The sequence below is a fragment of the Ahaetulla prasina genome, chromosome 7 (assembly GCF_028640845.1).
Source record: "Ahaetulla prasina isolate Xishuangbanna chromosome 7, ASM2864084v1, whole genome shotgun sequence".
NCBI classification, from domain to species: Eukaryota; Metazoa; Chordata; class Lepidosauria; order Squamata; family Colubridae; genus Ahaetulla; species Ahaetulla prasina.
In genome coordinates, this window is record NC_080545.1 from 84,304,409 (window position 1) to 84,329,157 (window position 24,749).

At 42.5% G+C, this 24,749-nt stretch overlaps 1 protein-coding gene across 1 annotated transcript in view; it reads left to right on the forward strand.

Annotated features, from left to right (window-relative positions):
- The first annotated feature begins 12,092 nt into the window (after positions 1-12,092).
- The window catches only part of CACNA1C (calcium voltage-gated channel subunit alpha1 C), a 614,085-nt gene continuing 601,428 nt past the window's right edge, over positions 12,093-24,749 (forward strand). The window contains exon 1 of the mRNA XM_058191893.1: positions 12,093-12,929. Within this exon, the coding sequence (XP_058047876.1) occupies positions 12,881-12,929 (49 nt within the window). The 5' untranslated portion in view covers positions 12,093-12,880. The remainder of the gene's footprint in view (positions 12,930-24,749) is intronic.

The window sequence follows — 24,749 nt, forward strand, 5'->3', positions numbered from 1 at the left end:
TCATGCTGGGAAGCCTGAATAGATTATAGCTGACCTTTTCTTCTCCAATAGTCATAGAAACTCAAGCTGTCTTACATAATAGTTTATTCAGTTAAAACTGGTCAATTCCTCTATCATTCAAGTATGTTTTATTCAAAAACTGCTTTTCTGATTTCTGCCTAAACCTGTCATAGTGAAATTGTGTACTTTGTAGGGTTGCATAAAACAATATGTAGGTCATCCCTCCCAATAAGGTTTTTACTTATCTTACATATGTCACGATACTATAATTCTATATTAGAATATACAATTTATAGTATATACTGTTTCCCCAAAAATAAGACATCCCCGGATAATAAGCCCAATTGGGCTTTTGCGCACATGCGCTAAAATAAGCTCCCTCGAAAATAAGCCCTTTCCAAAAATAAGCCCTCCCCAAAAATATTTAAACGCATGCATAGCTGGTACCCGCCATTTCCTCTGGTTAGGGTTAGGGAGACAGAACTAGAAATCAGGTAAGACGGCAAGTGGATTCCGTCTTGCTGCATACGCCCCCAAATAATAAGACCTCCCCGAAAATAAGGCCAAGTTCTTATTTTGGGGTTCAAAAGATAAAGGACAGGGACTTTTTTGGGGGGAAACATGGTACTATATAGCAGGGGTCTTCAACCTTGGCAACTTTAAGTCTGGAGGACTTCAACTCCCAGAATTCCCCAGCCAGCTGGCTGGGGAATTCTGGGAGGTGGTCCGCCAGGCTTAAAATTGCCAAGGTTGGAGACACCTGCTATATAGTATAAACCAGGGGTGTCAAACTCAAGGCCTGTGGGCTACATCTGGCCCACAGTGTGCTCAGATCTGGCTTGCAGGGCTGCCCTGGAAACTGAAGGACTTGCCCGCAGTGCCTCTGCCAGTAAAAATGGAGCTCAGGGGGGCCACACCAATTTTCACTGGCAGAGCGCTGCAGGAGGCTGCCTCAGGGAAAAATGGAGCCTTGGGGGGACCCTCCTGGGCCATCTCAGGTGTAGTAGTGGGTTGCTACCGGTTCTCCCCAGTTCGCAAGAACCGGTAGTAAACATTTTGAGTAGTTCGGAGAACTGGTAGTAAAAATTCTGCCTGGCCCCGCCCCCAATCTATTGCTGCCTCCCGACTCCCAGCTGATCGGCTAGAAGGAAAAAATCAAGACTCACTTGTCGAAGAAGAGAGGAAAAAAAAAACAAGACACCGTCCCTTTAAATTGAGAAGCCAAGAAAGCTCCCAATTGATTGGCTGGCTTCTCAGCCAGGAAATCGCTTGGCAAAGAAGAAAGGTATAGGGGAAACACTGTCGTTTTTTTTTTTTTTTTTTTATTTTTTTATTTATTTATTTATTTATTTATTTATTTATTTATTATTTAAATTTTTATATTATTTAAAGTTTTAAATTGACAGAGGGGCTAGAAGCTCCTTTCTGGGTCAGCTGAATAACAAATAGGATAAGAGGAGGAATTCTTATATGGTTCAATGTTTTTGAAGTTTTGGGGTTTGTGTAACATGGGCTTTGTGTTTCTAAAAAGGTTTGGGCGATTTCCATTGTGAAGTATCCTGTCTTGAATGAATTTTTTGCCTGTTTGTAAATGGAGCCGAACTTCCGGCTTCCACTTTCTATGATCTCTGCTTACAAAGTTTCCTTTATGCAGCTGGCAGGAATGTGGAATTCCAGGCAGGTCCCTTGCTAGCAGCTTGATTATTCCTTAATTATCTGGGATATTTTATTTGGGAAATGAAGAGGGGGGAGTTTGATTCCTTCCCAGAACAGATTAGTGGGATGGGGAGGAAATGGGGATTTTGAAGTAACCTTCCCCTGGAGTGGGGAGGGAATGGGGATTTTAGGCTTGCTGTCAAACATCAGCCATAATACTAATGATTGTTTTGAACAATATGCAGGTTGTATTACATGAATGGCTATTTTATATGTGAAATTATGACTGAAACCTATATAGGTTCACACTGTCAGGAAGGTTCTCCTTAGTTTTAGGTTGCTTCTCTCTTTGTTGAGTTTCCATCCATTGCTTCTTGTTTTGCCTTCTGCTGCTTTGGAAAATACTCCTCCTCCCTTCTTTCTAGCAGCCCCTTTAAAGTCTGTTGCCTATCACACTCTTAGGCAAAGCATGTGAGCCATTTCCTCCTTTCAGTGGTCCATGAAAGTGCATCTATAGCAGAGGTCTCTAACCTTGGCCACTTTAAGACTTTAAGACAGCAAAGCTGGCTGAGGAATTCTGGGAGCTGAAGTTTATAAGTCTTAAAGTGGCCAAGTTTGGAGACCCCTGATCTATAGTATGTAGATAATAAAGGTGAAAAAAGGTGAGCAACATTTTTGCAGAACTATAGATACGTTGAGGCTGGATGTGACAAGAATGGTGGGAGGGGAGGGGCCAGGCGAGGTACCCCTGGACATGAGAGACACTGAGTTGGCCACGCCTACCCACACCCACTGTCACATGACCATCAAGCCATGCCCACAAAATAAGCCACGCCCACAGAACCAGTAGTAAAAAAAATTTAGAACCCACCCCTGCTCAGGTGCCCCAGATACAAGTGATGTTGAGCTGGCCATGCCCACCCTGACCACGCCCTGGCCTCGGACTCCTGCCCCCCCCCCCATGGTTAAACACAACCCTGATGCGGCCCTCAATTAAATCGTGTTTGACACCCCTGGTATAAACTGTATACTATAATTGTCTTGGAAGGAATGGGAAAGTATTTTTTCCCCTAAAGTTTGAGCTTTACAACTGAAAACATAAGATGTGAAGGTGCAACTGGACAGGTAGCTATTATCCATATTTTTTAAAAAAACAAACTGCAAGAAATGTCCAACAGTAAGAAGAACTATATTTTCCTTTTCCAGATCCATAACATGCTTTCTCTTTCTCTGATATAACTACCCTTCTGTCATTATAATATAAAGCGTAATTTTCTAATAGCGTTTGAAGATAATCTACTAAAAATAGAATTGGGAGATGAAATATGCAGTAGCCATTTGAAAAAAAAAACTGCCATGGAGGAAAACTATTTAAGGAAGGGAAAAAAGGTGCTATTGTATTTCATTTTTTAAAAAAAATCCTTCGTAATATCTTTATCACAGAGCTTTCTCTGGCTTATTTCTTTTTTATTGCTCAAAAGCACAATAACTGAAACTCTTTTAAGGCCTACACCCTTTTACTAATGTATTTTAAATGCAGCAGAGTACAAGCATTGCTGGTTTAGATGTTCCACGTGGAGCAACTTTTCCTTAAGTTCTTATAAAAAGCTTTTCCTTCAGATGATGGAAGTCTCTTGTTCAGAAGAAATATAACCAAACTATAAAGCCTTTTAAAAATGGATTTTCAAATGCATCTCACCAATAATATCAAGGTCAATAATAAAACATTTGTCTAATGCTTGACTATCAAAATCAAAAAACTATTTAGAGAAGGGGTTGGAGAATGAGAAACGTAGGAAAAAATATGCTTCTAACCAGAAAAATAGGTGATTTGTCTCTTCTTAAAATAGTAGAATCTGGGATAATATTAAAAAAAATGAAGTGGAACGTTCAGAAACAAAGATTACTTCATACAGTGCATTGTCGCTACTGGAACTCATTAATTCTATTCTTAAATTGATGGCGCTGGTTGCCAATCTGAGCTATTTTTTTAAAAAAAGTATTAGATAAATTATTAATGGATAAAGCCATCAAAAACAACGAAGTTATGATAGCTTTATATTACTTCCAATAAAGAACAAGGGGTGACTTTCAGAGGAAGTCGGAGTCAGAAATACTTATTAAAATATTTCAGAATGGTTGGCTACTGTTGTCAGACTTGTCCCAGCTTGGTCCTTTAGTTAAGAAAGACTCTTGAGTCCATTTGTAGTGAAAGGTATACTTTTACTAAAAGCCAAGTGGATTACAGTAGAGCAAAGCTAGAACTGAAATTCGTGTGCCTAAATTTTCTGGTTAACTTTCCCTGTTCAGTTCCTCTCCTCCGCTGGTCCCTTATTGTCCAATTATATTTGAATATATTGTTCTGGGAATCGTCTCTTCAATGATGGGCTGGTTGGTGAGCCATTGCATTCCATTCCTAGACTTTGAGATAGTGTCTCTGGAAGGTACGATGACTTGGTGGCCTCTCCACCCCCCATCTGGCTCCCTCCTTCCCCCATAGTTCATGGCAGGCTGACAGTTAGCGAATGTGAAGGGCAAGCATATGATGACAGATCTGACAACTGTGGGAATATAAATGATGTACTAGTCAGGCTTTTGATTTGGTAGGCAGAGTGCACTGATGGCAGAAGGCACTCTGAGAATTGCACATGCCTGCCTGTTACAGATTACATCAGAAGCAAGTGGTCAGAACTGAAATAATTTGAAGAATTTGCAAAGTGGATGGAGTGTGCCCAGCATAGCCACTTGGCCTTTGATAGATTAATTTTCAGACAGTATCTCTTGTTGCATCATAGAGTGTATCTACAATTCTCTGCAAATAATTTCCAACAAGCCGAAGCGCACAGATTTCTGTTACCTTTCCATCTAAGTGGTACCTATTTATCTATTCGCATTTGCATGTGTTTGAACTGCTAGGTTGGCAGGAGCTGCGCCAAGTAACTGGAGCTCACCCCATTGCGTGGTGCTTGAGTCTTGAACTTGAGCCATCAGCATGCTCAATATCTTTAGCCACTGAGCCATCATATTCTGGCTGAAGTGAAACTGATTATAATTCAAGTTTACTCATTTTATCATGCTTCCCCAAGTCAACAGATGTAATCTTTTATTTCTTGCCTCCATACATTTCTCAGTGTTGTTCTGAAAATCAAACACCTGGTCTGTGCTGTACTACGGCCCCCCTATTCTAAATGTATTTCCAGATCATCAGTCTTTCAGGTTTTTCCTTTGTTATCAGCACAGAATACATCTGAAATTATCCTGGGCTTCTCTGCAGCTTTGCTGGCTAAGGGACTCTGGGAGTTGAAGTCCACAAGTCTTAAAAGAGCCAAGTTTGCAGACCCCTGGTCTAGACCAGTGGTCACCAACCAGTGGTCCGTGGACCACTGGTGGTCCGTGAGAAAATTTTGGTGGTCCGCAGAAAAATTATTTGCTTTTTTTATATTGCACTAAATACTATTTATCTTTTTAAAAAAATCATATTAGTGGTCCTCGGGATTTAAAATTATGAATTTAGTGGTCCTTGAGGTCTGAAAGGTTGGGGACCCCTGGTTTAGACCAGTGATGGCTAACCTTTTTGCCATCGCATGCCAAAAATGTGGAGAGCATGTGTGTGTGTGTGTGTGTGTGTGTGTGTGTGAGACACGCATCCGTGCCCCTGCCCCCGTGAACCCCCGCGCTCCCCCTGCTTTTGGCTTGCGATGGCAAAAAGGTTACTGGTGGGCCCAGAAGGCCCATTTTTCGCCCTCCCCAGGCTCCAGAGGCTTTCTTGGAGTCTGGGGAGGGCAAAAATGGCCTTCCCCACCATCCTGGAGGCCCTCTGGAGGCCGGAAATAGCCCGTTTCCTGGCTTCCATTGGGCCCAAAAGGCCCAAAAATCAGCTGGCCGGCATGCTGGAGCTGAGCTAAGGCAATACTCACGTGCCCACAGATACGGCTCTGCGTGCCACCTGTGGCACGCATGCTATAGGTTCGCCATCATGGGTCTAGACCGAAACAATTCAGTAAAATACTGGCTGGAAATGTCTAGAGTTGGTTGGCTGGGGTTCAGGTACCTTTTTGGTCCTCACTAAGCTTTGAGCTACCATTCAATAGTTCAGACTATTGTTTTTTAACTGCTAGGTATTTCCTAGGCCGGGGTTCTCCAACCTTGGTCCCTTTAAGACTTGTGGACTTCAACTCCCAGAGTCCCTCAGCCAGCAAGTCTTAAAGGGACCAAGGTTGGAGACCCCTGTCCTAGGCTGTATATAACCTAACCAGGAGACAAATAAGCATGTAAAAAAAAATATGTCTGTTTGGGATTTTTCCCTAGGTTTGCCAGTTTCAGAGTTTTGTCCATTATTTTGGACAAAAATTGAACTGTGTTCCATGGTGGGAATCCGGCAGGTAAAGAATCACAAGGGAAAGATTTGTATGTTAGGACAGATTCCGTATGTCATTGTATATGCGTTATTTGGCAGACAGAAGCGCTAATGTGGTTGGTAGTTGATGGTTGACAAATTTTATCAACTAAAGGGATCAAAAGGTGTCTTACTCCTATACAGATGGACCCCTATGCTCCTAAATATCTCCTGAGTGAGTTCAGTAGACAGTTGTTCTACTGAATCATGCTTGGAATTCTCTGTTGACTCATTCTTTAAGGCCAATGGAATTATACCGAAGCTAGAAAAGGAAAACAAATCCAAAAGAGAATATTATTAAAAGTCTCACAGAGAAGGACAAGTGGAAAGTGGAGAAGGCATTTTTCAAATGGGGGAAAGTCACAATTACGTGAAAATAAAAATTTGGGTACAATAGAATTCAGTGTCCGCTCCCCTGGCCCCATTACTTCAATTATTCAGTTATCTTTTAAAAACTCAAGGGATGCTACGGTACTTTCTCAAGGCCAGCTTGGCCATGTAGATTATTAAAGCCAATTGCAAAGACCACTTAAAATCTATGCACACTGGCCTAGAAGTAACCCTATTACACCAAGTGGCTCCTCCTTCTAGGTAAATACACCTTTGGTCCAGAGGTGGGCCTCACATAATTTAACAACCGGTTCACCCAGAATTGAAAATGTGAGCACACGCGCATGCTTGCTGGGTCAAAAACACAGTGATTGTATAGGACAGGATAGCTTTGCTTGCACATGCACCTTACACACACATGCACACTGCGTCAAAACCACGGCAATTGTATAAGACGGGATGGCACCGGGGTGGGTGGGTGAGTGGGCCCAGCTGTTGGCCATAACTACCGGTTCGCCCAAACTGGTCCAAACCAGCTGAATCCCATCCCTGCCTTGGTCTCATTGTTTTCTTAGAGCTATTGGTTCCTTCCTGGTCCTCTTGAAGAGGGAGATAAAGAAACTTATTGTTTATAATATTTTCTCTGAATTACTCTACTTTCCTTGAACAGAAAAATGCAGCTGTTGGGGTTATACTTCTGTTGTGTCTCGCCCAATCTCACCACAGCCGGGGCCTGCTTATCTGCTTCCGAACACGGAGGAATGTTCTAGTATGCCTCCTGGCCCCAGCCCTGGCTCCATGCCCAGACAGGCTGAAGAGGAGGAAATATCTCCAGCCCCCAGCTCTGGCTCCATGCCCAGGCAAACGGAGCAACTAGACCCCTCCCCCTCCTCCACAGCATGTGAGCCTGAGGGAGGTCAATTGCCAACAGCTGCCGACTGGAGTGACCCTCGCGCCAGAAGACTTGATAGGCGGAGGCAACAGAAGGAAGGGAGGGGCAGGCCTGGATAAGTGCTGAGTCATGGAGCCACACCCCATGGCCTATATAAAGGATCTGCTTTCTGGCATTCTCTGAGTCAGGCAAAGTCTAAACATATCTTGCTGAAGTCACTTTCTGATCTCCTGCCTGCCCTGAGGACTTTGCTAGGACTTTGGCAGAGCTGCAGAGGCACGCCTGATTCGGATTTCCCTGACCCGGCCGTCAGCGGAGGAGTGGGACACGACAACTTCATCTGAAGGAAACAGGATTCTTCTCCCTCCTGTTCTAAGGATAGTACTCATGCTCTTCTGATCCTTGGTGGTAGTTTGGTGGCTTTTGCTCTTGCTGTTGAAGGTTGAAGCCTTATGTTGTGTATATCAGACAGAACATTCCTGGGAATGGGAATCTAACCAAGGATTTATAACTATAACAGAAAAGAGATTTATTTGCAGAAATGCATCATAGGGATAGCTAAAGTCAGCCTCTAACTAATTACATCCTACCAGGAAGAGGGTCCAGGAGCATATACTTCATTCATGCGTATTTGGGAAGAAAGACGGAAGAAAGTGAGCTTAGATTAATTATCTCTTGAGTCAATGTTTCTCAGTTTTGGCAACTTGATGATGTCTGGACTTCAACTCCCAGAATTCCCTAGCTAGCATGCTGCCCAGGGAATTCTGGGAATTGAAGTCCATGCATCTTCAAGTTGCTAAGGTTGAAAAACACTGTCTTGGACAAAGAAGCTGAGTGACAGATGATAATGGAAACACCACGGGAAAATTTTTTAACTCTTTACCAATCACTGTTGCTCTCTTGTGGTGTGGTCAGGCCATGATGTGCTTAAAGCGGCAGTCCCATTGGAATGCATCTCCAACACTTTATGTATTAAAGATTGTGTGTGTGTGTTTGTATGCATGCATCAGAATGAACAAGCCAACTATCTTGCAAAGCCATCCTGGGCAATTAACCCAATAAAAATTTGTCTCCTTTGGAATTATCATGAGAACATGATCCTGGGCATTTTGTGGCAATCATTGAGGGCAAATAAAATTCCACAAAGCAGGAAAAGGAGCACTGAAGGAAAAATGCTGGAAAGGAAAAAAGCCATGATGTGGCAGAGGTCATGTAAGAAAAAAAAAGATAGCAACGTAATGTAAGAGATATGATGTTTAACTTAAGTATTTGATACTTTGCTCATATAATAGGTGAGCAGTTAGGAAACTGCTGGTTGGTTGGTTTCCTCTTCTGTCTTTATGGACATCCCAGCATTATCCATGGATCAAGATATTGCAACAGGAATATGGTTCCCATAGTGTGGGATGCCAAGTGTGGTATTTTGGTGTGTATTATGGCTATGATCGTGGTTGTGGAAGTAGGACCCTAAATAAGCAAGACAAGAAGAATATCAATTTGTTTGAGGCGTGGTTATTGCATATTCCTTGGGACAGGAAAGGGGACCGACAAGCAAGTACTGGAGTGCACAACACCAGACATATCGTTGGAAGGTAAAATCACAAAACTGCGTCTCACTTATTTTGGCTGTGTCATATAGGGGAATTCACTGGAGAAAGCAATTATGCTTGGAAGAGTTAGTGGTTAAAGGAAACCAGGCCGCCAAAGAACAGGATGGCTGGATACCATCAAAGCTGACACCTGCCAGAACATAGAAAAACTCAAAAGAAATAGTGCAAGATCGGAAGATGTGGAAAGACCTGGCCCATAAAATTGTCAACAGTTAGACACAACGGAATGGTTATCTATCATCATCATGACTATGATCAAGTTCTGGATCTGCGCAGCTCCTATTCACTTCCTTCAAGTGGTTCCTGTACTGCCTCAAGCATTCTGTTTGTTAGTCAGTGTGTGTGTGTGTGTGAGAGAGAGAGAGAGAGACAGACAGACAGACAGACAGACAACTGGTGGATGTTGTGTCCATTGGCAGCAAATCCATCTTAACTTAGTCAGCACTAAATCTTACTTTTTGTGACTTCTCCTCAGTGCTGGGCTTAATTCCCATCCACCTCTTTGCGAGTCTTCAGAAAGTGTGGTTTGCTCAACATAATTAGTTTGCTCAACTAATTATGATTACAGCTATCCATGGTTGTTGTAGCTCCTTAAGCCCCACAACCAGTGGTGGGATTCAGCCAGTTCGCACCTATTCAGGAAAACCAGTTGGAAGAAATCTTCTTTTGTTTTTGTCCACTTTACAGGGCTAATCCTGTAAGGAAGGCAGGAAGGAAACATTCTGGTGTTGTTTTTAGCCTAATCTTTGTTGCTCTGCTTACAGAAACTGCCTCTCTGGTTAACCCTTATTATATTGTAACAGCTAAGGGGAAGCACCCATCAATGTGAGTGATGTTGAGTTGGCCATGCCCACACAGTCACATGATCACCGAGCCACACCTATCCAGCTGGTCATTAGGGCAGAGAACTGGTTGTTAAATTATTTAAATCCTACCACTGCCAAAAACTGATTTTTCCTACATTTTTCCCCCTCCATCTTCTCTGACACCACCAAGAATAGTGAGAAAAGGGTGGCTTTTTTTTTTGATTAAATTGCGAGAATTGGATTACACATATCGGGCAGATCTTCTGAGAGGAGACACGGCCAGGAATTTAACTGACCGGCCCCACCCGTTAGATTTCTTTTAATTTCTTCTCTTTCATTTCTCAGGACGTTTTAGTCCAAGGCTCTCCAACCTTGGCAACTTTAAGCCTGGCAGACTTAAACTCCCAGAATTCCCCAGCCAGCTTTTGCTGGCTGGGGAATTCTGGGAGTTGAAGTCCGCCAAGTTTAAAGTTACAAGGCTGGAGACCCGTTTTAGTCGACGGTTTGGGGGTTTTCAGCCCTTCAACTGCTGTCATCCATTCCTCGTGGCGAGGCGACATCAGGTGGCAAACTTCGCCGACAAAAGTTCACCCTCGAAAGTCGGTTCTCTTCTCCCCATTGCTGGCGTTGGCAGGCCGTTGCTTTCCTGACCCACCAGCACATTGGCGGATCCTCCCTTACAACTCACTCCCCGCCCTTCTCCCCCCTTTACCCGATGCGCCCCTTTAGCCGCCCGTCTTCCAGCGCAGGAACCGATTCCTTTGCAAATGCTATCGGTGCCCCGTTTAGCTACGGCTGTTCCGAATCAATCGCGCAAATCAAAAAGCGCCTGCATGTCCCACCGCGTTAAGAATAGCAATTAAAATTCGCCCCCCCCTTCCAAAACATTTCACGTCTTGCATAGAAGATAGGTAACAGTAACAAGAGTTGGAAGGGACCTTGGAGGTCATCTAGCCCAACCCCCTGCGCACGCAGGAGACCTCTACGAAGGATTCGAACCCGCCGATCTCTCCGGGTTACATGGAGCTTGCCCGGCCCTTCCAGGCGTGCTTTCATTTGGAAACAAGGCTTTGCCGGACTTTCTCTCGAATAATCCCGTAGAGAACGGGGACGACACTTGTCTCTATTGAGACACCCGGACAGGCGTCTGACACGGCCGGGTCAGGCGCGCCCCATCCGACCAGATTAGCTGTTCCGATCGATGGGGTTGGAGAGCGGCGGCCGTCCGGAAGAAGCGAGCGCGGCGCCGTTGCTCAGACGAAGGGCACGATCCCGCTTCGCCTGGCTTGTTTTTTTTTTGTTTTTTTTTTAACATGGCAGCCTTTGCCAGAGCCCCAGATCAGGCGGCCACAAACCGCCCAAGGCCGCCTGCTTGGGTTCCCGTTGAGGAGCCATCGCCGCGGTCTCGCCTGGAGTGGGGAAGCTGGGGACGCGCCCCAAGAGCCTTCCCAGCCAGCGGATGGATGGGGAGACGCGTTGGATGCTCGGGAAAATGGATCGGGGGGACAAATCTTCCTCCCGTCTCCACCCCCTCCGATCCGGGGCGTGGTGGTGGGGGGCTCGGCCGTGCGCCTAATCCGCTCCGCTTAATCCGTTTCGAACAGCTGCGCTTCCTCTGCTCGGGGTGCGCGGGGAGGTGGGGGGTTGCCGAGCCCAACGGCCAGGGTACATACACCCAGCCTCTCGGCTCGCAAAACGGACTCCCACTCAACGCCCGTCGCCAACCCCGTCTTAACACTCTTTCGCGTACAGTAGTTAGATTACCCAAGGTTTACTCCGTGTCGCTACCCACCCCCCAATCATCACAGAAGCCAGTTCACATCATTCTCGCGCTTTGACATGGAGGCGGAAAAAAACTGCGGGTGGCTTTGAACATGGGAGGGGTGGAGTGGGGGGCGAAAGCCGCTTAGAAAATGAAACGGGGGGGCTGGGTGGAGAGAAGGGGAGGCTATGTGTGCCTCCGCAGCGTAAGGTGAATCGGCCTGTTTTTTTGGGGGGGAACTCTCTTACCGCGGGGGTCCCCACCCAATCTCCCCCTCCCACCCCCATATTCCATCTACCACATCCCCCTCCCCACTTTTTTTCCAGGCAAGCCAGATCCCGCTCGCCTTCTTGACGTCATTCTGTCTGTAGGAAAGGGACCAGCGGCACAAGCGGCCCCGGCTTCACGCAGCCGAGGAAAGGCGGACGGCCGCGGAAGCAGGTTAAAGTTTCCGCTCAAGTCTTGCCGGTCCCTAAAAATAAATAAATTAATAACTAATAATCATCATAATAATCATAAAAAACCCGGCAAAAGGACGGAGGGCGACGCGCTCCTGCCCGGCCGCTGCCAACATCTGGAACAGTTCAAAGCAGGCTGTCCAAGCTGTTCTGTCTGTCTGCGAGGGAGGCAGGAGGGAGGGGAGGCGCGATCGCTCTGCCGAGGGACTGAGGGGCTGGGACTAGCCGTCTCCTCTCTGCAGAAAAAGCTCCCTGCCAGCAGAGCGCACGGCGTTGGCTCGGAAGAGGAGAAGCAGCTGCTCGCCACCGCCTTTCCAGCCTCGCTGCTTCCCGGTCCTTTTCCCCACGCCTGCCTGCCTGCTCGCTCGCTCGCTCTCTCGCTCGTCTTTCCTAGTTCCTGGATCTTTGACTTGGGCGAGAGAGACATTTGCATCCTCCGGACCTTTTTTTTTTCTTCCTCCCCACCCTTCTCGGGGGGATGCTCCTTCGCCCCTCTTTTCCACTCCCTTTGGCGGCGGTGTTGCTTTTCTGCCCCCGGAGCTTTCCGCTTTGCAAAGCCAAGAACCAGGGGGAGAAAGAAGCGAGCGGGAGACCGGGAAGAGCCCAGCGCTTCTTCGAGTCGGTCGCCTCCGCCGCCTCTGCCGCTGCCGCCGGTGCGCTGAATTTCTTGGGCGGGAGCCCGGATGTTTTCTGAGGATGCTTTGCAATTGTACTAAAGGAGGCAATACTGGAGCGAATCAGGGTTTGTTGGGCTTTGATGCAATCATGGGAATCAGGTAATAACCGAGCGGGGGAATTTAATCGCCGCAGCAGCTCCGGTTTCTTCTTTGAACTGCTTCCCCCCACTCACCCACCCACCCGCCGCCAGCGATCTCGGCTGTTTGGGATTTGGAGGAATTAAAAACCAGAACTCCGACTTGGGTGATTATTATTATTGTTGCTACTGGTCCCCTCGTTCCTCTACTTTTAAATGGTCAATGAAAACAAGAGGATGTACATTCCAGAAGAAAACCACCAAGGTAAGGGGGGCGAAGGGAGTTTGCGAAGGGAGGGCATCACCGTCCCGTCCTTCCCTCCAAAAAGCATCCTTTTCTCCCCTCCTCCCTCCCTCCCTCCTTCCCTCCCTGCCGCTTCACCTGCTAAGAGAAGTCGCTGTACAAGAGTGGAGGAGCCAAAGCGGGAGAGTGGAGGGGAGGGGGGAGGATGTTCCTGCGAGCGTGGGCTCGAGCAGAGACATTTCACGTAGAAATCTTCGAAGCGGAGGGGCGTCGGGAACAAATGCGAGCCAACCTCAGCTTCCCCGCCCTTCCTCCCACTCTTTCTCACGCCTTAGCCAGGTTTGGCTCGCGAGATTCAGCCGAGGAAAGTTGTTCCTCGGGAGTGGAGTGGCGTGGGGTGGCGGGTGGGGGGAGACAGCCGGCGGGGGTGGCAGGGATGGAGGGAAGGATGGTGGCGGCCGAATCCAAGAGTTGGACCGCTTTGCTGTTTCCCCCCCCCCGCCCACTTCTTGCCCTGCCAAGCTTTTATTTTTAATGGCAATATGCAGCATCCCGGGCCAGGTTAACCCGCTTCTCACCCCATTCACACCCCTTTCCAGGATCTGCGAGCCAAGCCAAGCCAAGCCAATACTTGCTTTCAGCCCCTTCAACTTTTAACTCTCCTGGATGGCATAGGTTCACCCTTCTCTGAGGATGGATGCGAAAGCCCAGCTATTTGGAGGGGTGCCTAGCGGTGCCCTCCTAGTTTGATACGCCTTAAATTTGCCTGAAAAGGAAGAACGTGTGTGTGTGTGTGTTTGAATGGTAACTCTTTTATTTTGGAGCAAGACTTGATCCACTTGACAGTCTTTTTGTCCTGTGGCCGCATCACTTAGGGGGGTGAGGGACAGGGGACAGTCCAAAAACCTTGTTCAGAAAAGAGTCTCTTGATTCTTCCCTACATTCCTCTCCCCCTGCATTCATGGGAATAACACCTCCCCCAACTTAATGGGACCCTAACCTGGAGACCAGCTCTAGCAATGGCAAGCAATAATAAATTGCATGCTTTTGAGGCTCTCTTCCCTTTGCTGAGATCTCCCAGTTGCAAAACGGGAGGGCTGTGATTTTATTTTGTTATGCTCCGTTTTACAGTCAAGAGTGAGACCCTGAAACATTGGGCAGTTCATAGATAAACAACAACAGAAACTCTAGTTTAGGGATGCTATTTTCTTTGGGGGGGTGGTGGTTTCAGGAGAGGATACTTTAAAAGAAAACTTACACTCTTTTAACACTGCCCTAATCAGAAAACATTATTTTCAGCAACATGGTGGAAACAATAGCTGCATTTTTTAAAAGGGGAGAAGAGAGAAAACTCAAAACTTTTTCTCCCTTCTTCCTGCAACACCTCTTAAGGAAGCTGCCCTTTGAACCGTGGGCACAGTGCCCCTCTTTCTTGGATGGAAGCGCTAAAAATCATTAGTTTAGGAATTGAAGTGCACCTCTCTTTGCTTGTGTGTTTCTTGTGGGCATCCTTGTTTCCACATCTCTGTTGTCTAAACCACAGCCAGGTCACAGAGTTTTAAGGGAGGGGGGGGTTATTTATCAAAAGGTAGTTGATTTGTCCCCTGGGAAGACCAACCCTCCTGGTTCATTGCTGCAGCCTTTGATTTCTGCCTCCTCATCTCACCCCTATTGAAGCAGAGAGACACCCTGTGTGAGTGTCACAGGCAAACAACCTTTGGATGAGATGATGGTGCCTTGATTACAGTGTTCCTTAATTTATGTTTGTTTAAATTGCTTGGCTCTTGGGTAGCCAAACCTGTGGAAAGTGCTTGAGACCTAGTGTGGCCCAGTCCAGTACTATTTAGCTCCCATCATTCCTTGCCAGATGGAATTTGTAGTACACCCTCACTTGAAGGACCAACCGGCCAGAATTGGTTGCACTGAACGAGACAAACAAACCAGTTTCTCCTCTAAGGTGGCTTGCTGTGTTCATTATATCGGAACCGAAAGCATGTTTGCATGACCTCTCTTCTCCTTGTTGTTGAAAAAAAAATAGCGGAGGAGGAAATCTGAGTACTAAAGATATGTTTGATGGATGCTGGTGGCGAACACGCAGAGCTGAAAAATCGCAAGAATTTCACCGTAACAAACATCTCAGGAAATCTACAATCATGTTTAATTTGGTGCAAGGTTCTATTTTTGCATTTGCCATCTTAAGCCCATATGTATCTGCCAGGCAAGAATATATGGGTCTCTTTTGCTGCTGCCAATGGTAAATGATAAGTAGATCAAAACTCAGCTCCATAGCAATATGCCAAATACTATGGCAACTGAACTGAACTCCCTACAGTACTTACCAGCTGCAATGATTATATAATACGTATGGAATAGGTTTGACATCTCTCTCTCTCACTGCAGATTAATTTTTGTCGCTGCAAGGCAAAAAAAGCAATACTTTTAAAGTGGAAAATATGGGAGGAAAGCCTATTATTTGTATTTTTTTTTTCCTGATCAAGAGGCTGAGGCTAATAATATTAATGAGTAAGGGATCATCTCTAAAATAAAACATTTTTGAGGAACTTGTTTAAACACCTCTGAATCTTCATTACTAACACTTGCCCTGTCTTAAGCAATATTGTCCTTTTGCACCTTCCCCCCCCCCCAATTATCTCGGAACCCTTGATTTTGGGCCAAAGCCAAGGCATAGTGAAAAACAAAATCCAAAACCAGTTTTGGGATAAATTAGTATAATTAGAGCAACTGAGTTAAAAAGGGGATTGGAAAATTGAAGTAGAAGGAATATCCAGCAATCCTTTTTGATTTTTAGAAAATTCTATTTTGAAAGTACAAGGCTGTCTTACGTTACACTTGCCGTCACTCTTTAGCAGAGAAATGATTCCTTAGATTGCCACAAAAACTTGTGCCATAGCATTGAATTATCTATAGAGGAGGCCTTGTTTATTTAATTTTCTCAGCCAGAGTAATTCTCTGGCTATAAGCTGAAGTGTTTTGATGAGAGCTAAATATGCTTTTTTTCTTAATTAATGAATGTACTCTCTATTTATGATGTTCTCCTGTTGTAGTTTTTACACACACACATACACACACACACACACACGTATGTATATATACATATGTATGTATGTATATATGTATATATGTATATTGCTCCTGAAAATCTGTCAATAAGATTTAACTTAGCTTGTTCTCTTAATACAACAAGTAGTAGTAGTACTAGAAGAAACTGCTTGAAGTTATCCTTGTTTTGTTTTTAAGTTAGTTTTTAAGTTCTTTGTTTAATCATCTTTCATTGTATCTCTCCAAGGACCAATAATTCATTTTTATTGTTCAGTATGATGTTTTATGTGAATGTTTGCTGGGAATGGCCCATAAAACACACACACAAAATAGGACTGGTTGATTGAGATGACAGAACTAGCAGAGATGGCAACATTTTTTGACTAGAGAAAGATCAATAACTAAATTTATTAGTGAGGAAGCTGTTTAGATACTTTCTGCTGAAAAAAGAGAACGATGAATGTGATTTTGGGGTTTGGATTAAAAAGGATACTTTATGAAAAGAAGGAAAGTATGATATATAAGCTTAGAGAAGGTAAAATATAATAATTCTTTTTAAAAATATGGCATGCCTCTTTTCCTCTTCCTCTTCCTTCTTTCCATATTTCTTTTTCACTTTCTTATTGCTTTTTTCTTCTTTAAATAAGAATGTGTGCTGTTTATAATTCCGTTGAAAAACTTGAATATTTTTTTTAAAAAAAGAAACAAGTATGCAAATTATTTAATTCAAGTTAGTGAGATTATATATTCTCTTAGATACAGATTGGTATTAAGCTTCGTACTTTAACAGAAGCACAATGAAATAACATGAGGAAAAAACATTTGAAGGTGGAAACTTGGTTTGCAGGAAACTAGATGTGAATATGATTATCTTCAAATCAAGCAGTACATTTAGATGGAATAACATGGTTTCAAATTATGTATAGTATGGCTGCATTACAGATTTTGGCTACATAGTGTTGACAGTGACATTGATAGCTGGGGATGGGTTGTGGGGCTGGGGAGAAGTGGTAGCCAAGAAAGAACTATTTTACATGCTGGATTAAAGGATTACGAAAAAGGTGCTGCCTGGGTTCTGATTTTGCCATAAGGTGGTGCTCAGTGTTTGTAGAGCTATAGTAAGAAGTTCTTGATGTAGTATAGCCAACAGCACATCTAAATCATAGGCTTATATTGATTTAAAACCATACTTTCTACCTAAGTGAACCCTGGAGATTTTATTTCTGTAACAGATACCAAGGATGTATAGCTTCATTAATCTACTGTTCTCAATAATCTTGATCACAGTATAACCAGGAACCAAGATGGCCCAAGTAATTTAAAACTGGTACAAGTTTATGGTGTGGACATGCCATTATTGGTAGGAAATGACCCCAAGGTTTACTACTGCCTTTTCCTTCCCTGATAGAACATCTATTTCTCAGCATATAATTCAAGGCAAGTTAATAATAATTAACACAAATGAGCACTTGCAGCTGGTCATCAATTCCACCTAGACAGGATCTTTTAAAGCCGCCTGTTGATTAATGCCAAGGCATCCAAATGGCTTACAATTCATCACCGGACATTGTTCAGCTCACCCTGTTTTAGCAGATTCATACTCGAATTCCTCAGGCAGCAATCATTATTAGTGTTTTGTCTTTTTTCTTCTGGAAATTATTACCATTTTTAATATTGTCTTCAAGTCAGGAAAGGTATTTTTTCCATAACACTATACCGGAGGCATATAATCTGATTTGCTGGTCTGTGACCGTAATAAAGATTGATTGATTTGTACTCTCACCTTTTTTAATGAGTTGTGCAGAATCAAGGGATGCGGTGGCTCAGTGGCTAAGAGGCTGAGCTTGTCGATCGAAAGGCCGGCAGCTCAGCATTTCGAATCCCTAGTGCTGCATAACGGGGTGAGCTCCTGTTACTCGTCCCAGTTTCTGGCAACCTAGCAGTTTGAAAGCAGGTAAAAAATGCAAGTAGAAACATAGGGACCACCTTTGGTGGGAAGGTAACAGCGTTCCGTGAACCTTTGGCGTTTTGTCATGCCGGCCATGTGACCACAGAGACGTCTTCGGACAGTGCTGGCTCTTCAGCTTTGAAACGGAGATGAGCATCGCCCCCTAGAGTCGGAAGCAACTAGCACATAATGTGCGAGGGGAACCTTTATGTTACGGACCATCAAACCATACAAGTTCCTGACTGATACTAATTAAGCAGTTTAAGATTGAGTCATCTTACGTTTATACATTAAAACTGTTAGTTTCAACATAACATTTTGACTTCCCCTCTCCCTCGCCTTGTATTACAAAGTGAGTTCCCTAGAAACGAATCCATCTAATAAAATGATTGCTGCATTTTTCTACTAACCTTAACTCAGGGTTCAAATGTGCTGTGTTAGTGAAATGCTTATGGATTCTGCCTCTTACATGGTATGATGTTGTCTTACGTCAATGTTCTACTTTTCAGAGATAGTTCAGTAGTGGCATTATTTTATTTATGTTCTCCACCTTTATTGTGTTTACACATAATTCAAGATGGTGAACATACGTAGTGCATCAACTTCTTCCTCTTTTCCCTTCAATAACAACCTCGTGAGGTAAATTGGGCTGAGAGTGAGTGATTGGCCCAAAGTCACCCAGCTGGCCTTCATATCTAAGACAGGACTAGAAGTCACAATCTCTCGGTTTCTACCCTGGTGCCTTAACCTGCTAGAATCAAAGCAGCTTGTAAACAATGTTAAGTTAATGTTGCAATCTAATGCAGCAGTCCCCAATCTTTGCAGCTTGGCAGCCTGGATTGGAGGGGTGGAGGAGAGGGGAACTGGGCCACATGAGTAGCAGGCTGGCACATGCACATGAAACACAGCCCTTGTGTGAGTGGTGGGCTGGCACGTTTGCATGTAGCTCGACTTGCACAAGTGGCGGGCTGGCGCACATGCACGAGTGTCTCCCCGGCCCGCTCCTTGCACAAGTTGAGCTGTGCATGCGAGCTTCGGCCCTCCACTCATGGAGCCCAATTTTAAATAGGCCATGGTTCAGGGAATCCTGACGTAATGTATCCATTAGGGCATTTAGCATTTTGGAATTACCTGTTATGTTGAGAATTTCTTAGCTGATATTGCTGTTTTAATTGTAATAGAGAAGAAACGGGGAAAAGAAATTACAGTGGTCTTTACTAATGAACATTCCTTGATCTGAAACTGACAGCATTATTTTTAGGGTAGACATTTCTTGTTTCTCTAATATTGGAGTCATTCCTTTGGAATATTGTTTGGTATCCATAAAAAAGATAATATATATGGAAATGTGATAAATAATAAATGTTCACCCAGAAATAACTCCAATTGAATTTCCACCAACTTTTGATAAGACTTTGAGTTGGACTTTGTTGCATGTCCTAGCATGATCGGATACAACTGTTTAAAGAAGGCCAGATTCTAAAATGAACCCATATCTTGAGGTATGATGTATGATGTCAACAAATTCATTTGAAATTCATTTTTCTTCTGTCATTCATTATCATATACCCACAAATAGACTTTTGAATCTTGCTTGCTGTAATATTACATAGGTGGCTATTGTTAGGTACTCAGCCCCCATTCTTTAATAACAACATTCAGAAGTTTAAATATTGACGGTATATCTGAGATTCCCAGCCATCTGGTGGTGATGGTAGTGGTGGCAATGATGAAGATTAGAATTAAAAAACAAGAGATTCTTGAAAAGGGTAAGATATACTTGGCATCTTGTCTTTTGGTTTGAGGGAACAAAGATAGAATAAGGGAATCTCCTCCCTTTTATTTGCAATAAAACCAGAATGGGTCTTTTGCTTAGAATGTAACTACAAGAACTAGCGTTATTAACTGCTTTTTCCCTCAGAACATATGGGGAAAAGTTCAATATAAAAAGATCAATAAAAGAAGAGGAAAGAAATAAGTAGTAAAACCTGCAGCAAACTGAAAGTATCCTATATAGCAGTTTTAAAATCAGACTGTGGAAGTGAGCTGCTGCTATAATTTAAAATCCTTTTAAAATCACAGATGTATAGCATCCAAGGAGCAAAGCCTTAAAAGGAATAGCTAGCATGCACATCAGAGCCTTTATTTAGATTAGGCAACTATCTAAGGTTTCTTCTAATTGGTTCCCCTACAATTTCTCCTCTAGTGGCCACTGTATTTAAATCCCTTAAGGCCTTCATGAAGAATTCTGTGATAAGTTAAAAGGAAAAAAGAAAGGAAAATGCACTGATTTCCTTATTGAAGACGATCTCTTTCTCTGCTTTGATTTCCAGACTGAAAAATACCTTTGCTGGTTAAAAGACAGGCTGAAATATTTCTGCAAGCAATCCACAAAACAAGCAATCCACAGTTCCATAGATTTTATCCCTTTTTCATTTTTTATCCCTCCCCAAGTTCACTGGAATTTAAGAATTCAGATGGAAAATGCAGAGCTCAGTTCTTCCAAGGCTGTAATGTGTTGGGATGTAAGAAAGGAAATGGCAAATCTATATGAGTCATTTTTTTAAAAGAACTTTTTTTGGGTAGGGTTTTTAACCTGTGATGAAATATAACAATTACTGAGATTGTTTAGTGCTCTGATTTTATTCACTGTAATTCAGTTGTGTAGTTATTATTTTTAATCATTACCTCTGAACCCTCCTGCAGGACCTACAGTATCTCTAGGAAATGTTTATTTCAAGATTTTAATCCAACGTATTCAGGTAGTTATTTGATGTAAGCACGTGGTCACTTCTTGCCAAATTAATTAATTAATTAATTAATTAATTTATTAATTTATTTGTCACAACAATATATATAGGTATAAGTATGTAATAACTATACGAATTGGATACAATCAAAGGGAACATTAGGACAGGAACTGTAGGCACTCTGGTGCTCTTATGCATGCCCCTTACACACCTCTTAGGAATGGGGTGAGGTCAATAGTAGATAGTCTTTGGTTAAAGCTTTGGGGATTTTGGGAAGAGACCACAGAGTCAGGTAGTGCATTCCAGGTATTAACAACTCTGTTACTGAAGTAATATTTTCTGCAATCAAGATTGGAACGGCTCACATTAAGCTTAAATCTATTGTGTGCTTGTGTATTGTTGCGATTGAAGCTGAAGTAATCTTCAACAGGAAGGACATTGTAACAGATGATTCTATGAGTTAAACTCAGGTCATGTTGAAGGCGGCGTAGTTCTAAATGTTCTAACCCCAGGATTTCAAGTCTGGTGGCATAAGGTATTTTGTTGTATTTAGAGGAGTGGAGAACTCTTCTTGTAAAATATTTCTGGATACGCTCAATAGTATTAATGTCCAAAATGAGGTGTGGGTTCCAGACAGGTGAGCTGTATTCGAGAATTGGTCTAGCAAATGTTTTGTATGCTCTGGTTAGTAGTGTAATCTTTCTGGAGAAGAACCTACGTAAGATTTAGTTTACAACTCTTAAAGCCTCTTCGGCGATGTAGTTGCAGTGGTGAGTTGTTTTTGGGTTTTTTTCCCTTCGGGATTTTTTTTCCTTTTTTGATTTAGAGTATAGATAGGATTCACAGAGGAGGCTATTTAGAAGGCAGACACCTCCATATCTTGGCCATTCCGCAAAAAAAGAGCTTAAAGTCTACCTGCAATCACCTTTGTTGCAACCATTCTTAAAATGCTTATGGCTTCCACCAGCTGAGAATATCATTCAGTCACTGATCCCTTTTCCTCCAAATCATCATAATCATAAATCGTAGTCACATGACCACAGGGCACTGCAAATGGACATAAATGCAGGCTGGTTGCCAAGCACCCAAAATGAGGTCATATGACTATGTCACAACTTTGGAACAGAGTCATGAGTACAGTACCTTTTTGGGGAGTCCATTGTAATGTTGACCAGTTATTTAGCAAACAGTTGTAAGTCGAGGACTACATATTATTATTATTATTATTATTATTATTATTATTATTATTATTATTATTATTATTATTATTATTATTATTATTTAAATTTATATACATTATATAATAAATGTATATTATTTATATACATATATTACACTGGCTGTAATATACTTGCAGTATTGGAAAGTTTTTAAAAACAGGATTCAGAAATGCAAGTTCCTGAATTAGATAAGCTTGGTGAGATGAATATTTGATTTGAATTTCTAATTTTGCAAATGTAAAATTGAAAGAACAGTCTTAGAGAAAACTGCTGATTGAAAAAGAAGTTGGCATCAACCATTTTTAAAAGATGAGAATTCTCCAGAACAGTCATAATCTTTTACACCATCTCCTGCTTCCAAACAGTTATCTCTCCAACATGTTTACTGCATCTTTACTCATGCAGTAAAAATGTTTTCACTGGGGTTTATTTCCATAATAAGCCTCTTGTGGTGTAACTTATGCTCTGAAATAGAAGTGCAAATTATTTAGATTCTAATATACAAAATGTGCCTTTGGGTGTTTAGAGAATAAAACTATTTGAAAGCCTGAACATGGCACCATAATTATAAAATAAATGTGGTTTTATAAAGTTATTAAGTCAACAAATCTTCCTATGTATATTATAGGGACCAAGCTGCCCTTATGTTGCTTATCAAATTGCAGATTGTTTATTCAGCAGAAGATGAAAGGTAAAAGGAAAAAAAAAGTTTGTATTTATCAGATGGATATAAAAGTATATTTGCAAAGCCTGCCTTTGAAACATGTAATCCTTCATTGGTGCACAAGTGATGCTCCTTGGAATTTTATTTCCAATTTTGCCAGACAAAATAAGCTTTTCCAATGCATGATTCATCTTAAAATACTTGCTTTATGTAGCATGAAGTAACTGTTGGAGAGTTTGTCTCTGCATGGCAGTCTGATTGATCATACGGAGCTGTGTTCTTTGTTCTGTGTGCGTTTTTTAAAAACTTTTCTGCAATACCAATTTTGAAATCTAACCTGTCATGGTTTCTAGGCTGTTGCTCATGTGCCTTCCCATAAATTTTATTTCAGACCACAGGAATCTCTATAGTTCAAGGTTTAAATGCAGAAGATTTGATTTTTCACCCTGGAACCCACTTACACTTCGGTGACTGTTGTTCTTGCATTCAAATTCCAGATCCATATATGGACACAACATGATGGCCATAAATGTGAACTAGAATGCAAAAGATTTCTCTGCTGCAGACAGAAGAAATAACGGGAAGTGAAAGACGATTTTTTTTCCAGAGGTAGAGATGGGGAAAGATTGCCTTGGGGAGGAACTGCAACCAAGATAAAATCTTGTGTTGAAAACAACTGGCTGAGATAGAAAGTGATCACTGAGCATCAAAATCTTGCAATTTCGCCTTCTTTTAATTCTGTCTCACATGTAATCTATAAACCTTTCACAACATTCATCTGCTTCTGAGTCACACCTCTTGTCATTCTTGCATTCTCAGTCCCTTTTGTTTTTCTTCATTCCTACCCTCCAACTTTTTTCTGTTTATTATTCATCTATTTTCTCATTTTCTATATTCCCTCCCCTCCCCCCGCTTCTTTCCTCACCTCCTGTCTTCTGTGGCCTGCTTTTAGCCTGTTTGCGGCCTTATTCCTTTTTTAATTGTCTCTATCAAATATGTAAAAGTACGTTAATTGAGTTAACTTCTTGCGTTTGTTCATAGATTGAAGTCTGATCCAAATTAAAACATGGGAAGTGCCACCATGCAGGGAGAGCTTTTATATTGACTTAAATGTTTGATGACTGTCAGTGTTGTGTGAGTAGAGGAATTGAGATGTGTGAGATCATATATGTCTATCTGAAGGTTGGGAAGACTAGAAGTGGGCCTCTGGTGGCTCAGCAGACTAAGCCTGTCTGTTATTAACACAGCTGCTTGCAATTACTGCAAGTTCAAGTCCCACCAGGCCCAAGGTTGACTCAGCCTTCCATCCTTTATAAGGTAGGTAAAATGAGGACCCAGATTGTTGGGGGCAATAAAAGTTGACTTTGTATATAATATACAAATGGATGAAGACTATTGCTTAACACAGTGTAAGCCGCCCTGAGTCTTCGGAGAAGGGCGGGATATAAATTCAAATAAAAAAAAAAAGTGTGGAGAACCTTAAAGTCCCCCGAAATATTTCCATGCTGTCTTACTGCACTATGTGTGGAGGACTATGTGTGCTATCTGTACACTGCAGGACAGGAAGTAGAATTATTCAGTTTGCGTAACAACATATACTCTACACTTTTTAAACTCAGAAATCTAAGTATGTTAAGCCTCTGTTTACTTAGCGCTGCTAGATGTCTAAACATTTTCTGTTTAGAGAAGACTAAACTTTTTGCCCCATGAAAACACATCCATTTAAACTAGGAGAAAATTATTTTCCTCCATTTGTGTAACATATACTTTTTAAGTTGACGTATACTAAAACAGTTAATGTGTATGATGTTGCAGTAGGTGAAATGCATTTCATTCAGTGTGCTCAGAGATGACAGCATGCAATTATAAAATGAATTGATTTGGGAGTGGCCCTAAGATCGTAAATGGAAGTGTACCTAGACTATTTTACAGGTTTTAGAGTGATGCTTTCACTGATATTTACCAAATTGTATGGATGATATAAATAATATCTGATCAATACAGAAATTGGTTCTACATGACTTATTTACTGAAAATCCATATTTGATTCTTCTGGGGTATCTACTCCTAGATATTTTACAAATAGGCATTGTTTTGGCTTTCACTGTTTTTGACTATCTACACTGTAAGTAAAACACATTCAATTGGTAAGGTAAAGGTAAAGGTTCTCCTCGTACATATGTGCTAGTCGTTCCCGAC